Here is a 12,241-nt window from a genome sequence, read left to right on the forward strand (position 1 = left end):
GCAGGAGACCTTTTCTCCATTAACACTAGTGACAGGACCCGCGGGAACGGGGTTAAGCTGAGGCAGGGGAAATTTAGGCTGGACGTCAGGAGGGGGTTCTTCACAGAGAGGGTGGTTGCACACTGGAACAGGCTCCCCAGGGAAGTGGTCACTGCACCGAGCCTGGCTGAATTTAAGAAGAGATTGGACTGTGCACTTAGTCACATGGTCTGAACTTTTGGGTAGACCTGTGCGGTGTCAAGAGTTGGACTTGATGATCCTTAAGGGTCCCTTCCAACTCAGGATATTCTATGATTCTATGATTCTATGTAATGCCTGGTTTAGAGCCTGTGTCCAGCAGCAATAAAAGTTCAACAAGGAGACAGGTCAATAACCAAGTGGCAAAACACCATGTCTGTTATGGGACATTCTGCAGCCTAACTATCTATCCCAAGTTCTTCCGGAAAACACTGCTATGTTAATTAAGCGTTGATAGAGATCATCTGGAATGATAACTTCTTATTTAACTATGAGTTCAGATCTCATTGATTATGCCAATAATAATTTGGAAAGCTGTTAACACAACTTGCTAACAGAATCCTACTCTTATATTCCAATATTAATCATTTCACATAACTGGCACACTGGTTTGGAGAAGCAAGTCAAATTAAACTTTTTTTTTTTTTTTTGTCAAGTCCCATAAAGCTAGAGTCCACAAATCATGAAAAATGAAACAACAGTAAAACATTGCTGAAATCTAAAATTAGTTATACCTCAGAAAGAACTCAAATAGTGACTGTAATTATGGAAAAATTACAAGTTAGGTCACTGAAAAGGGATCCATCATTTTTCAATGAAATTACTATCTTGCTATCTAATACAGTACTTCTTTAAAAATACATACAGCTATATTGAAAGTAAGACAGAAGAACAGAGACTCTAAGATTGATGATTTGACCAGTTAAATATTAAGATCCATTTTTACAGCTCTTCAGCTTTAGGAATTTGATAACTCTGGACTGGCAAACACAGTAATTTCACTCTCAAATACAATGTTACAGCGCAGGCTCATTTCAGTTTCCAAAAGCATTACCTATCTGATGATTCAGTAGCCTTTTGTCAAATGAGTTGACAGTTTCTTAATTCCAGTAAGTATTGTACACATTGGAAAACAACAACTGTAAAAGGAACCTTTTTTTTTTTTTTTTTTTTTTTTTTTTTTTTTTTTTTTCAGCCTCAGCACTGAGTACACTGTCTGAATGACTTCTGGAAGTTAATGGTCCAGTGGTACCCATCAAAATCTTGATAGGACGGTGAAGCAGGAGTAACTTGTTTTACCATTGTCTGTATTATAGTTCTGCTGTCACAATATCTCTCATGTTATAGTTCTACTGTCACAATGCTTCTTATATATCACTTAAAAACAAAAAGCAAGACCAAAGAGAATACCCAGGTTATCTGCATGAGAGTGCTGCTACAAATCAAGATTAACTTTTTTTTTTTTTTTTTTTTAAATCCAATCAGACAACACAAGAACTAATAAGGGAAGAACTGTCTGTATATCTACTGGTAATTAAGAAATGAAAAAAACGAGCTCCAGCAAGCTTCACTGTTTTCTTGTAAACAATCAAGCAATTGAATGCACTACAAAAGTCCTAACCACTCTGCAAGAACACGTACTCCTGCTAAAACTTGGGTCAGCTAAATGGAGTGTTCTGAACAGAAACCAGAATGAATGAGAGAAAAATAAAGAACTTAAAATCTTTTCTGAGGAAACAGATTTCTCTGAACAGACTAACAGCTAATTAGCTCACATAATTTATAACAGAAAGTGAATTTAACCATTATAAAGGATTTCATGCACTGGTAGGCATCCTGAACCAAATTCCATTGTTGCTTACACTTTGAAGAGATTATTTGTGCAATCCCCAGTGATTTCAACATAGAAATTGCCAATATGTTTCTAAATGCTGAACTTGAAGCTAGAAGATTCAAGATTGCTCTTGTATGTTGGCCTTATCAGTAAGACTTACATTCTCTTTAGTTTCTTGTACTGGGTAAAAGCTCCAGGGGGGATGATTTTGATGAGGTTTTGTTCCAAACGTCTGAAAACAAACAAACAAAAAGGTCATATACATGTTAAATGCACAAATGTAGGACAGGAATTACATTAAAAATTACAACTTTTTTTTTTCTTTTTGTACAAGTATAAAGCTATTTATAGAGGTTCATATGTGAAAGAGATTTTTCTTTTGAAAGGCACTAAATAGGAAAAATACTGAGGAAATAACTTTCCTTAGAAAAGAAATTCATCTCATTGATTACATTAAACCTGTACATAAAAAAGCCACAAGCTATAGAAATTGCATCTTTAAAGTTCATGAAATTAAAAAAACAAACAAACAAACAAACAAACTTAGGTGTATTGTATTACTACTTAGTCAAAATTAAGGTAGAAAATACAGAAGCTTCCCCTGACCAGCTACTGCAAATAGTAGGCAGCTATCCAAACTGCAAGCTATGCTATTTGTGACAGCTTAATGAGCAGATTAATAATACTACCAGAGTGACTCAGGAGCAACAATCTGTGGGAACATGCTGAAATTCCTTCCCTGTATCCACCACTTGCATTAATAATACTTCTGCAAAACAATGTGGAATGCACAGCGGTATAAATGCAGATTTTTAATTTTGAGAGGGACAGAGGAAAAAGGACCGTGTCTTCTGATTTTAACTAACAAATACTGGAAGTGTTCTAAAATATAGCCCAGCCTAAATGAAAATGCTACTATTCTCATTTCTGAGATATGATTTGAAAGAAATATTCTTTACAGAGTAGCATAAATACTGATATCGGTAACAAAATGTAAGCAGCTTTAAGATACCACATCCAGTAACCACTGAGATTCATTTCTGTGCCTTCACAAAAACATTTTCAAGCCTTTGACAGCGAGATCCCCAAATACCTGCTCAAAAGACTGTCTTCTCCTCAAATGAACCCTAAATATTCATCTCAATTAGAAATGTAAAACTGGACCCCCCTACAACAAATTCTAATGTCCATGGCAGCTAAAATTCTACAATCACACTTGGAATTGAAAGGAAAATTTGATCTTACGTAGCTTTTACTAAAAGTTGTGTATTTTTCTTTTCCAGAAATGTGATACAAACAAACAGTTACAATAACAAAAATCTGTGGTTGGAAATGGTTTAGAATTGAAATGCAAAAACAGACTGGAAGGAAGGAATGAATCACTCTACGCATTTAGAGCTGCTGCAGCAGTGCAGAGGAGAGAAAAATGTTAAAAAACAGGAATGGAGATAAAATGAGATGCAGAAAGAAGTAAATCATGGTTTTTAAAGGACTTCGGAAGAATGCAGGGAAAATGTGCACAGCCCATCAGCCCTCTACTGCACAGCGTATCCTTCAGTTGATCTGTGCTTTCAATAGGCAAAAGAAAAGTCCCCTTGAAAATAAGATACTTTACCAGCTCAGTTATACTCCAAGAAGCTACTTAAATCATGAATATAGTGATACTCATACAGTCAATTTGCACAGCCTTTTTTCTTTTTCTTTTTATTTCTGTAGTACTCTACCGCAAAGGTTGTGAGCAGGGTTAATTCTATTCCTTGTTTTGCGATTCGAATTAGTTTCTGAGACTTCCCTACCAGTTGGTCTAAATATAACATGCATCATTCCTGGCAAGTCCACAGTGAAATGCAAATTGCTGAAAGCTTCAGCACACTACTATTATTGGGTGTTTGTCACCAGAATTAGCAGTACACATACTCTTCCCATAAAGGCTTTTTGTCAGCCTGCCAGTTTGGTGTTTAACTCCTCCCAAGTCTTTCTATGTAGACACTTCTAGGAACAAAAGAGGGCCCAGCTCGTCAGATTCCTTGCCTCATGGATGGAAACTGGGGGTTCACACACTGCATACAGGCGCAGAGCAGTCCTTGCAGTGACAAAGTACAGTGGCAGAGGGAAACATGGCTCCATTTTATCACTGCTCAAAATTCCAAGGAAATTTCAGTCACTCAGAAGTAGAAATACACCCAGAAATAACCCCATGATGGGCAAAAAAGTCAAAATCGGAATAGTCACAGCCCAAGCAATAAAGGAGATTTCTAGAAATAGTGGAGAGGAATACTGAAGAAGTGCTGTTTCACAGAGCTCCCTGGATGACTTCTTCATCCTTTCCTATACCATTTGCAGCAGATGGCCTGTATACAAATAGACATACTCTTGTCTTCTGCTGCTAGATTTTCACCTTATCGCCTTATTTTTTTTTTTTTTTTTGTATGAAGTTCTTCATAAAAGAAGAACTAAAGACTCCACATAATACATGATTTTAGGGCACTACATTTTGCAGCTGCTACCGCAAGGGCAACAAGAAGTTGGACAGAGCTTCTGTCATCAGGGCATGTTCTCAGGTGGATTCCCACTGGGAACAAAATGCAGCTGACCTTGAAGCCTTAAATAAAGTGCAGCATTACATAAACAGGTACTTTAAAAGTATGAATCACTAGTCTGACTTCAGTTTATTTTTTCATAAATGCATGTATAGACTGAAACACATAAGCTGAAAAACACGACGCAGTTACACAAATAATACAGTAGAAAACACATTTTTTGTATTAATACTTGGAGCTGTCTGTGCTCATAAATGACATGTGAAGGCCAGTACAGGATTAACAACCTCTAGGAAACACTAGGTTTTGCCTGAAGGGGTGTTGGCAATTTCAAGTTGATGAAGACTTAATTATAAACCAACGTTATTCATGCTGTAGTGGGTAACATTGCTGCTAGAGGTGCCATCTTTCAAATAAAGTAAAAACAGACTTCTTACCAAGTCTTGTCATTTTTTTAAAGTGAAAGGCTAGTCCAAATTTCACAGCTACATTTTATTTCAGAGAGAACTATCTAGTTTACCTACAAAAAGAGCTGTGCAAACTTCATTTTTCATTGTCTACACCTACATGTTATGAAGTGCTGTCATACAAAAACAACCTGTGCTAGTGCAAAGCAGCAAGCTGATTTTTTGTGTGCATCACTGGAATACTATAAATACTATAACTTGTAATACTATAAATTAGGTTTACAACACATTTGAGAGCTTTGTACAGGAGATAAAGTCCTAAAAGTGTAAACTTTGATCATTTGAACTACTGTCTGCCACATTAAAGATTTCTTACAACTCAATAAAAATTTTCCTTGATTTTCCTCTGGTATTTCATAATAAGATTCATTTAAAACACTCCAAGAGTAGAATTCACAAAACTGATAAAATAAATGGGCCATGTTCAAACCTCTTGGGCTTTTGTTCCTCCTTCCAGTTACCCATTTCACTGTGCCATGTTGCCTGCTGGCAGCTGTATCGTTTCAATGAATTGAAGCATATCTCCCCCCTTCTGACATACTGCAATGCTGTCTGACTCTCGATGCTTTATTTTATTGGCTTCGACAACAACGTCAAAGGACAAGAACAATTTCCTTTCTCCTCTCTAATATATTATCAGAGATTGGAAAGTATGCGGACCCAGTGGATTCAGATACATTTTTCTTGTAATAACATGATGCTAGACAGGATAAAGTATTCCTTCTTCCCACTCTTTTTAAATAACTTTGCAGCAATGAGAGCAAAAAGTAAACACATCGGAAAAAAAGGGGGGGAGAGGGGGAACTATGCAGTTAAATATGACAAATGATCCCAGAGCAAAGAATAAGCACTCAAATTCCCATGCTAATCCATCTCAGAGTTCACTAAGGTGCAAATCTTTTCATCACCTCCTCATCTGGCGCCTGTACTGCTCACACCCAGGATGGCAAAACACAAAGGTTAAAAAATTCTCCCTAGGCAGCCTTTGCAGAGCCGGCTCACGCTCTGGGGGATGACGGAGCCATTTGTCTTGAAGAGTGATTCCCCCTGCAGAGTGGGGGAGACAGCCGTATTAATTTGGGGCCTTAACTATCTCTCTTTCAATGAGGGAAAGAAAGAATTTGTTACTTGGGTCTCTAATGGAGCAGTTTGCTAGCAATTTTCCCATTTCAAACACCGTCTCAGCTGCTAATGTGTAATGTTTTGTCAAGCTTGCCTACCCATAACATAGACAAATCACTAGCTTGGAGAAAAGGAGAGAGGGAGTGAAGCATCAGTACTGATAATTCTTAGCTGTCACATGAATAGAGCCTACAAATGAGACGTCCATGCTCTATTAACAGTGCCACCGAGCTCTTGCCTGAGATGTGTCAGAGAAGTTCCTCTGCACTGGGCAGTCATGAGCTTCCCTGCTGGGAGACAGAGCATGAGTGAATGAGCCAGACTGCTCCCTGGATCACGTCGCTCCGCTCCCCGTGCTGGGGCTCTTCAGGCCGGCATCACTCGGGCAGCCAATAACTGAAAGCAGTCGCCAGGAGAGAGAAAGCCTAAGGTCAGGTTAGTGCAGCAGTAACCTGTAGCACACACTTCTGGCAGGATGCACGCAACCTCTGGGAAGGATGGGACACTTGCTTTGCTCCTGCCTATAAGCAGGGATTTTCAGGGAGCCAGTAAAGGACCACTGGGGGGAAGTAACCCACATGTACATCACAGCCCAAGGACAGGCTTCCTTTAGAAAGGATGAAACTTCTCGAGCATGCAACAATCAGAAGAGAGCCTGTTTGTCCTTGCCAGGGAGGGAGAACAACTGGATTATAGAAGCTGCTTGGACTGTTACTTTCCATTTATCTCATATTTTTGACTTACATATCTTATCATACATTTTGCACTCTAATGACGAAAATTTCACAAATGTATTTTCAGTATTTAAGAGAAAAAGATCACTCTTAAATCTGGTTGTCTTGGGGCTAGAGCCAAATTCTGCCCTGAATCTTTTCTTGCCTCTCCATCCACAGCAGGTTCAGGTAGCTGCACTGTGGTATTTACCCAAAGGCAGCACTGCACAGGAGAGAGCCTCGCTGGGTAGGAAGGAATCCTGTACTGCAGTGGCACTGTCAGCACCTGTGGCTTATCCTGCAATGAAGAATGCAGAAGTCACACTGCCCTTTACACTGCAGCACTGTGCAGGGCACTTCCTGCAAAGCAGGAGGCAGAAGACCTGTAGACCCATTGCTTTACAAAGTGTTTATGGACCTACACTACCAAGAAACAGCTTTTTTTGTGACTCTGTCTCACCCCTCAGCTCTCTGACAGGTAGAAGACATAGTGCTTTGGGAGGAAAGGACATTCAGCATTTTAAATATCTCAACACTTACTGCTCGTTTTAACTAACAGACAGTTAAAACCTTTAGTCTGTACCCTAGCCAAAGACTCTACCACCACTATAAAAACCCTAAACACATGTGGTTCTCCAAGACTTTTACACTGCTACCTTTCATCATAGTGCCTGAATGACTTCCAAATAAAATTAATAATATGTATTATAACTCCTTCTCTCACTGAGCCTGCCTCTCTGCCTTAGGAACTGGAGAACTGAGAGCCAGTAAACTGTCTGCCTATATTAATACAAGGTGACAACTAGAGTTTCCCTTCACATTCTGATATTTGGGGTTGATTTTCAGGGCCTAGCTGTCAAGCTCATCCTGTAGTTTTAAAAGGACTGCTTCTTAACTATTCACCTAACTCAGGGCAGATCTGCAAAGGACAAAATCCTATTAAGAATGAAGTGACTTCTCAAAATAAATCTATCTAGGAAGTTACATTGATAACGCTCACCAAAAGATGTCTTTCAGAGTGAAACCAGATGTTTTGATGTGTTCCCTGATACCATGGTGTCCATTTAAAAGTGGTGCTGGTCATATTGGATTTTCTCTCCTACTACAGCTTTTAGTAGTTTAGTTTAAGCTGACACCAGTCACTAGTCGAGCAGTTGGTCACACTAACAAATGCTGGATTTATAGTGTCAGACACACTACAAATCCACCAACTCTGCTGTATTTTAGTTTTTTGCCAAGCACTGTACAGACAAACAGGATGACATCAGATAAATCTGTGGTCTGTTATTCTGCAAAACAGTTTTTGACATAACACTGATGTCCATAGCCATATAACTACAGAATGCAGTAATATATTACCAAATCTCAGGGCCCCTCCACCTACCACTGTGATACTCCACATTCCCAGGTAGAATTTTTGTCCCTTCTCATCACATTTCATTGTTACCTTCTCCCTCTAGTCTCACTGACTTCTTTTCCCTGCTTCATCCCTGGAGTTAGGGCGCAGGCATCCACTCAGCATTCTACCAGTACCCGAGCTCCCTCTCACTGCAACACCACATCTGTGTGACCTCTTTGCAGAGCCTTCAAGTGAGTGTTCCTCCCCTGCGAGCCACCACCCATGGGGGTAAGATCAGTGAGGATGTTAAAAGTACAACAGAAGCTCTTTTTTGGGGTAGAATACCAAATAATGCCTTCTCACTCTTCTTTTGCTGCTTCCCTCATCTGATGTTTAGTATCACCCCTGTACATCAGGAGGATCTGAACTGGGATTAGGAGGACAGAATTTCCCTTCTCAGTAGACTTCACTGGCTCCCATGGATTTGGGATTAGAGTTTGCAGGAAGATGTCTGCCTCTATGGCATCTGCCTACAGGCACATGGCTGTGAGTAGAAAGCTGGGAAAGAAAGAGTCCCTATCCTGGAGAGATTTGGCAATTTCCAACTACAATTTTCAACTTGTAAGTATAAAGTTGTAGTTACAACTACAACTTTCCTACTACTGAAACACAGCCTAGTCACATACTTCATTCAACCACCATGCAAGTGTTCATTCAGATTTGTGTTTCCAAGATGTTTTGACATAGGAAACACACCAGAAACATGGGTCCCACTTCTTGATTTTTGTGACACCTGGTGACTGACTGTTCAGATAGCTCCAGGGAGTATTACACAGAGGATGAGGTTCTGGCAGTCGCTTCTTTTTTCAACAATGCAGCATCTGCTCTGAGCCTCAGATCTCTGCTGAACATGTTTGCTGTGTTTGTTGTTGTTGTTGCTTGTTTTGATTTTAAATCTGAAGCTTCAAGCTCATACTTGGGACACACCTGGTTTCTCCAGTGCCTACTAGCAATCAATCCCTGGCCTACAGATACATGTCATAAATGTAAACAAGTTGTAATGTTTTTTAATGCACCAGACTCATAATGGTTGCTTTACTGAAAGTGCTTTTGTTCCATTAGGTCCCAGAAAGACTAAATTCTTAAACCAGTCATGTTGCTGTATCAACATTAATTTTGTAGGTTGATCCAGCCTATCCTCTATCAACTTCCAATTACCTTAAGATATTTCCAGCACAGATCATTTTTCTAAATTTTCTAACAATGGTATAACTAGTTCAGGAATCTGAAGATTCCTTCAAATTGGCTTCTATTATATTTGTCAAGTTGTAACTTAAAATTATATTTTTACACTTAAGGTGTAGAGGAAAAAATAAACTGATGGAAAGGAGAAAAAAAAAAAAAAAAAGCCATAATTTAATCCATAATCTAATATCTTGTGGAAAGCTCCATACACTCAGTAACATCTGATTTTACTACACATTTGCAAATCATGGCAGTTGAAAGGCTGTCACCCACAATATTTTGTCAACAAACCAGATTCTAACATTTGCAAATAAACATTACTCATACCCTTTGTTCTTTACCCAATATTTTTTAACAAAACAAACAGGAGAACACATGTAAACCTAAGAATGATTAGCACTTTTTACAGTAAAAGTTGGATTCGTACATTATATTTCAAAGTGATTTTATGCTCTCTATTTTGTTTTCTGTGATTTCTTCCACACTTTCATAATCAGATGTCAGGATGTATGTGCTCATTATGCAGTTCAATTTCCCCACTTTGCTTGGCAAAACAGAAGGTTTTGAGTGACATTTGTATTAGATAAAAAAGACTTAGGGCTTTTTGTTGATGTAAATCTCTTACTCTTTGTTGGGTGATACTCAGTTAACAAATTTGATTACGTGGTGTAACTATTTATGACCCTCACTGGGGCCCCATACGTTTTTATTAACAAGGCTAACCACGTCTTCCTGCTGAAGAAAAAAAAAATCTGAAGAATTTTTTTTCTTCTCTGAAGAAAAAAAAAATCAACAAAAATATCAACACACCCAAACCTACAAGCCTTGTAAGAATACTAACTCCTACAGGGCATGCCTGCATAAATTTCACCTGCACAAAACTTTTTTATTTTTTCCTTTAGAAATCTATCTCACAATAGTAAGAAGGGAGAACAAGATAAAAAATGAGTCAGCCAAAAGATAATAGCCATTAATATCCAATAATATCCATTATTATCAGTGTACAAAAACTGTATTTATTAAGCCAAAACCACCTTATTATGCCTATAGATGACATTAGTTACACTTACTTTTACAAATAAAAGCAAACATTAGAAGTAAATCCTAACTTAGTCTTACGGCAGAAACTCCCTGCAGTTACTGCTTGTTTCTGTAACTCTGAAAAAGAGCTTCCTCAATCTGTCTCAGCAAACAATACACCTTTGTTCTTGACATTCCACATAAATATTTTCTCTACTGACTCTCAATCTAAAATATTTTCTTTATTATTCCATCATTATTTTTGTGTCTTGCCCTCACTGAATAGAAGATCTTCAATGTATTCTTGTCCTGTCAGTAGAAACCTCATTTTGATATTGAAAATAAGGAGCCACTGACACAGTTTGCCTAGTGAGATTCAGAAAATAGTAGTCAAATTTGACATGTGAAGCTGTCCAGAGCCAATTTACAGCAGTGAATTAAAATCATATTATATGATTCAACTACAGGAGCCAACCTGATTCCCTAGCCAGAGAACTTGCCACCAGAGGCAATTATGGAACATTTATTACAGTGTTCAGAAATACTGTGCTGGCTTCAGCTGCAGTATTTACTGGAAGCCTGGGAAAATTATTGTAATTTTCATTTAGAAGGAGGAATAATTTTAAATGCAGTACTGTCTTTCCTCTACCCCCAAATTTATAGTCTCCATACACCTATATTCTTGAGAAAATAAAAAAAGTCTCATCTTTCTGAAGCTGAGAACTTGAAAAGGAATAGTTAATTCACATGACATTGTTATGCTGCAGTTAATTTATAATTTATACAACGTTACTTTTATTATAATAAATAAATAGAATATCTTCAATCAATCTTTTTATAGCTTTTCCAACTTTAATTGGTGGAAAATTGGTTTTGAATATACCAGTAATTTACTCTTAAAAGACCATCCAAAGAGAATTTTGTGTATCACCTTCCTCACAATCACAAACGTTTCATGAAGATTCATGACTAAGTCCCAGCTCTACTGTAATAAATAACCATACGGGTACTGAAGAACAGAGAGGGTAATTTCTTCCCAGCACAATCACTGAAGTAACAAAACCATCCAACTTGTTTATCTACAGGTCTGTCTGCCCATGCACCAGCACTGCCCAACACTGTGGTACTCTCATGGCAGAAATTCTCTAAATAATAAATTTGTCAGAAAAGTGTTAATTAAAGGTGGAACAAGTACTACATCACATTTCAAAGCAATTCTTGCACAGAAAAGTAGGTTCATTTTCATTTTGACAGAACTATGCAAATAACAGCTAAATGTGTTAGATTTTTCCTTAGAGCTCAAATTCTATCATTCTTCCTAAGAGTAGAAATCAGGCAGCAAAATCAAGCACTACCCATACCTACAAAAATCTTACTCATCAATTCATCTATCAATAGTGAGAATGATAAATGAAACCAACACTGAGAAGTGCCTTAAAACTGACCTTAAGCCAAAGCTAGATGCTGGTACAAGGGCTACCATCCTATTTTATTCTCTGCTCAGAAGCTGGACTGGAAGCTGTGGTTATAACCTCACCAGATATGGGGGCCTAAGCAGCACTTCTCCTTGAGGGACTGTCAGTCTCTTTACTCTGTCTGGAACAATTACACCAACATTTAAACAAAATGTCCTCATTTTTAATTTAGATACATCCCATCCAGCATTACTTTTGGTTTATGCAATTATATTTTTCTTAATTGTACCAGACAAGAGAGCATTGTGAAGGTTAAGCAAGAGTGATACAGCAAGCTCAATATGGAAAATACACGTAACTGGTTTGAAATCTAAGAAGAGTTTGAATATCTAAAGATATACATGTGTATTTTAGATTCAGGATTTTGCAGACTCAAGTCTGCAGGTGATTGGGACTTGTCTTTTCAAATGTACTCAGTGTCTCACAGCACTGTATGTTCAAAGCACAGTTCCTATTGACTTTTACTGC

The 12,241-nt window shown here is 38.1% G+C and overlaps 1 protein-coding gene across 1 annotated transcript in view; it reads right to left on the reverse strand.

Moving 5' to 3' along the window:
• The window catches only part of SLIT3 (slit guidance ligand 3), a gene marked incomplete at both ends in the record, with an annotated part of 518,009 nt that overhangs the window by 164,120 nt on the left and 341,648 nt on the right, over positions 1-12,241 (reverse strand). The window contains one exon of the mRNA XM_084295482.1: positions 2,013-2,084. Within this exon, the coding sequence (XP_084151608.1) occupies positions 2,013-2,084 (72 nt within the window). The remainder of the gene's footprint in view (positions 1-2,012; positions 2,085-12,241) is intronic.

The sequence above is a fragment of the Netta rufina genome (assembly GCF_964035555.1).
Source record: "Netta rufina genome assembly, chromosome: 14".
NCBI lineage: Eukaryota > Metazoa > Chordata > Aves > Anseriformes > Anatidae > Netta > Netta rufina.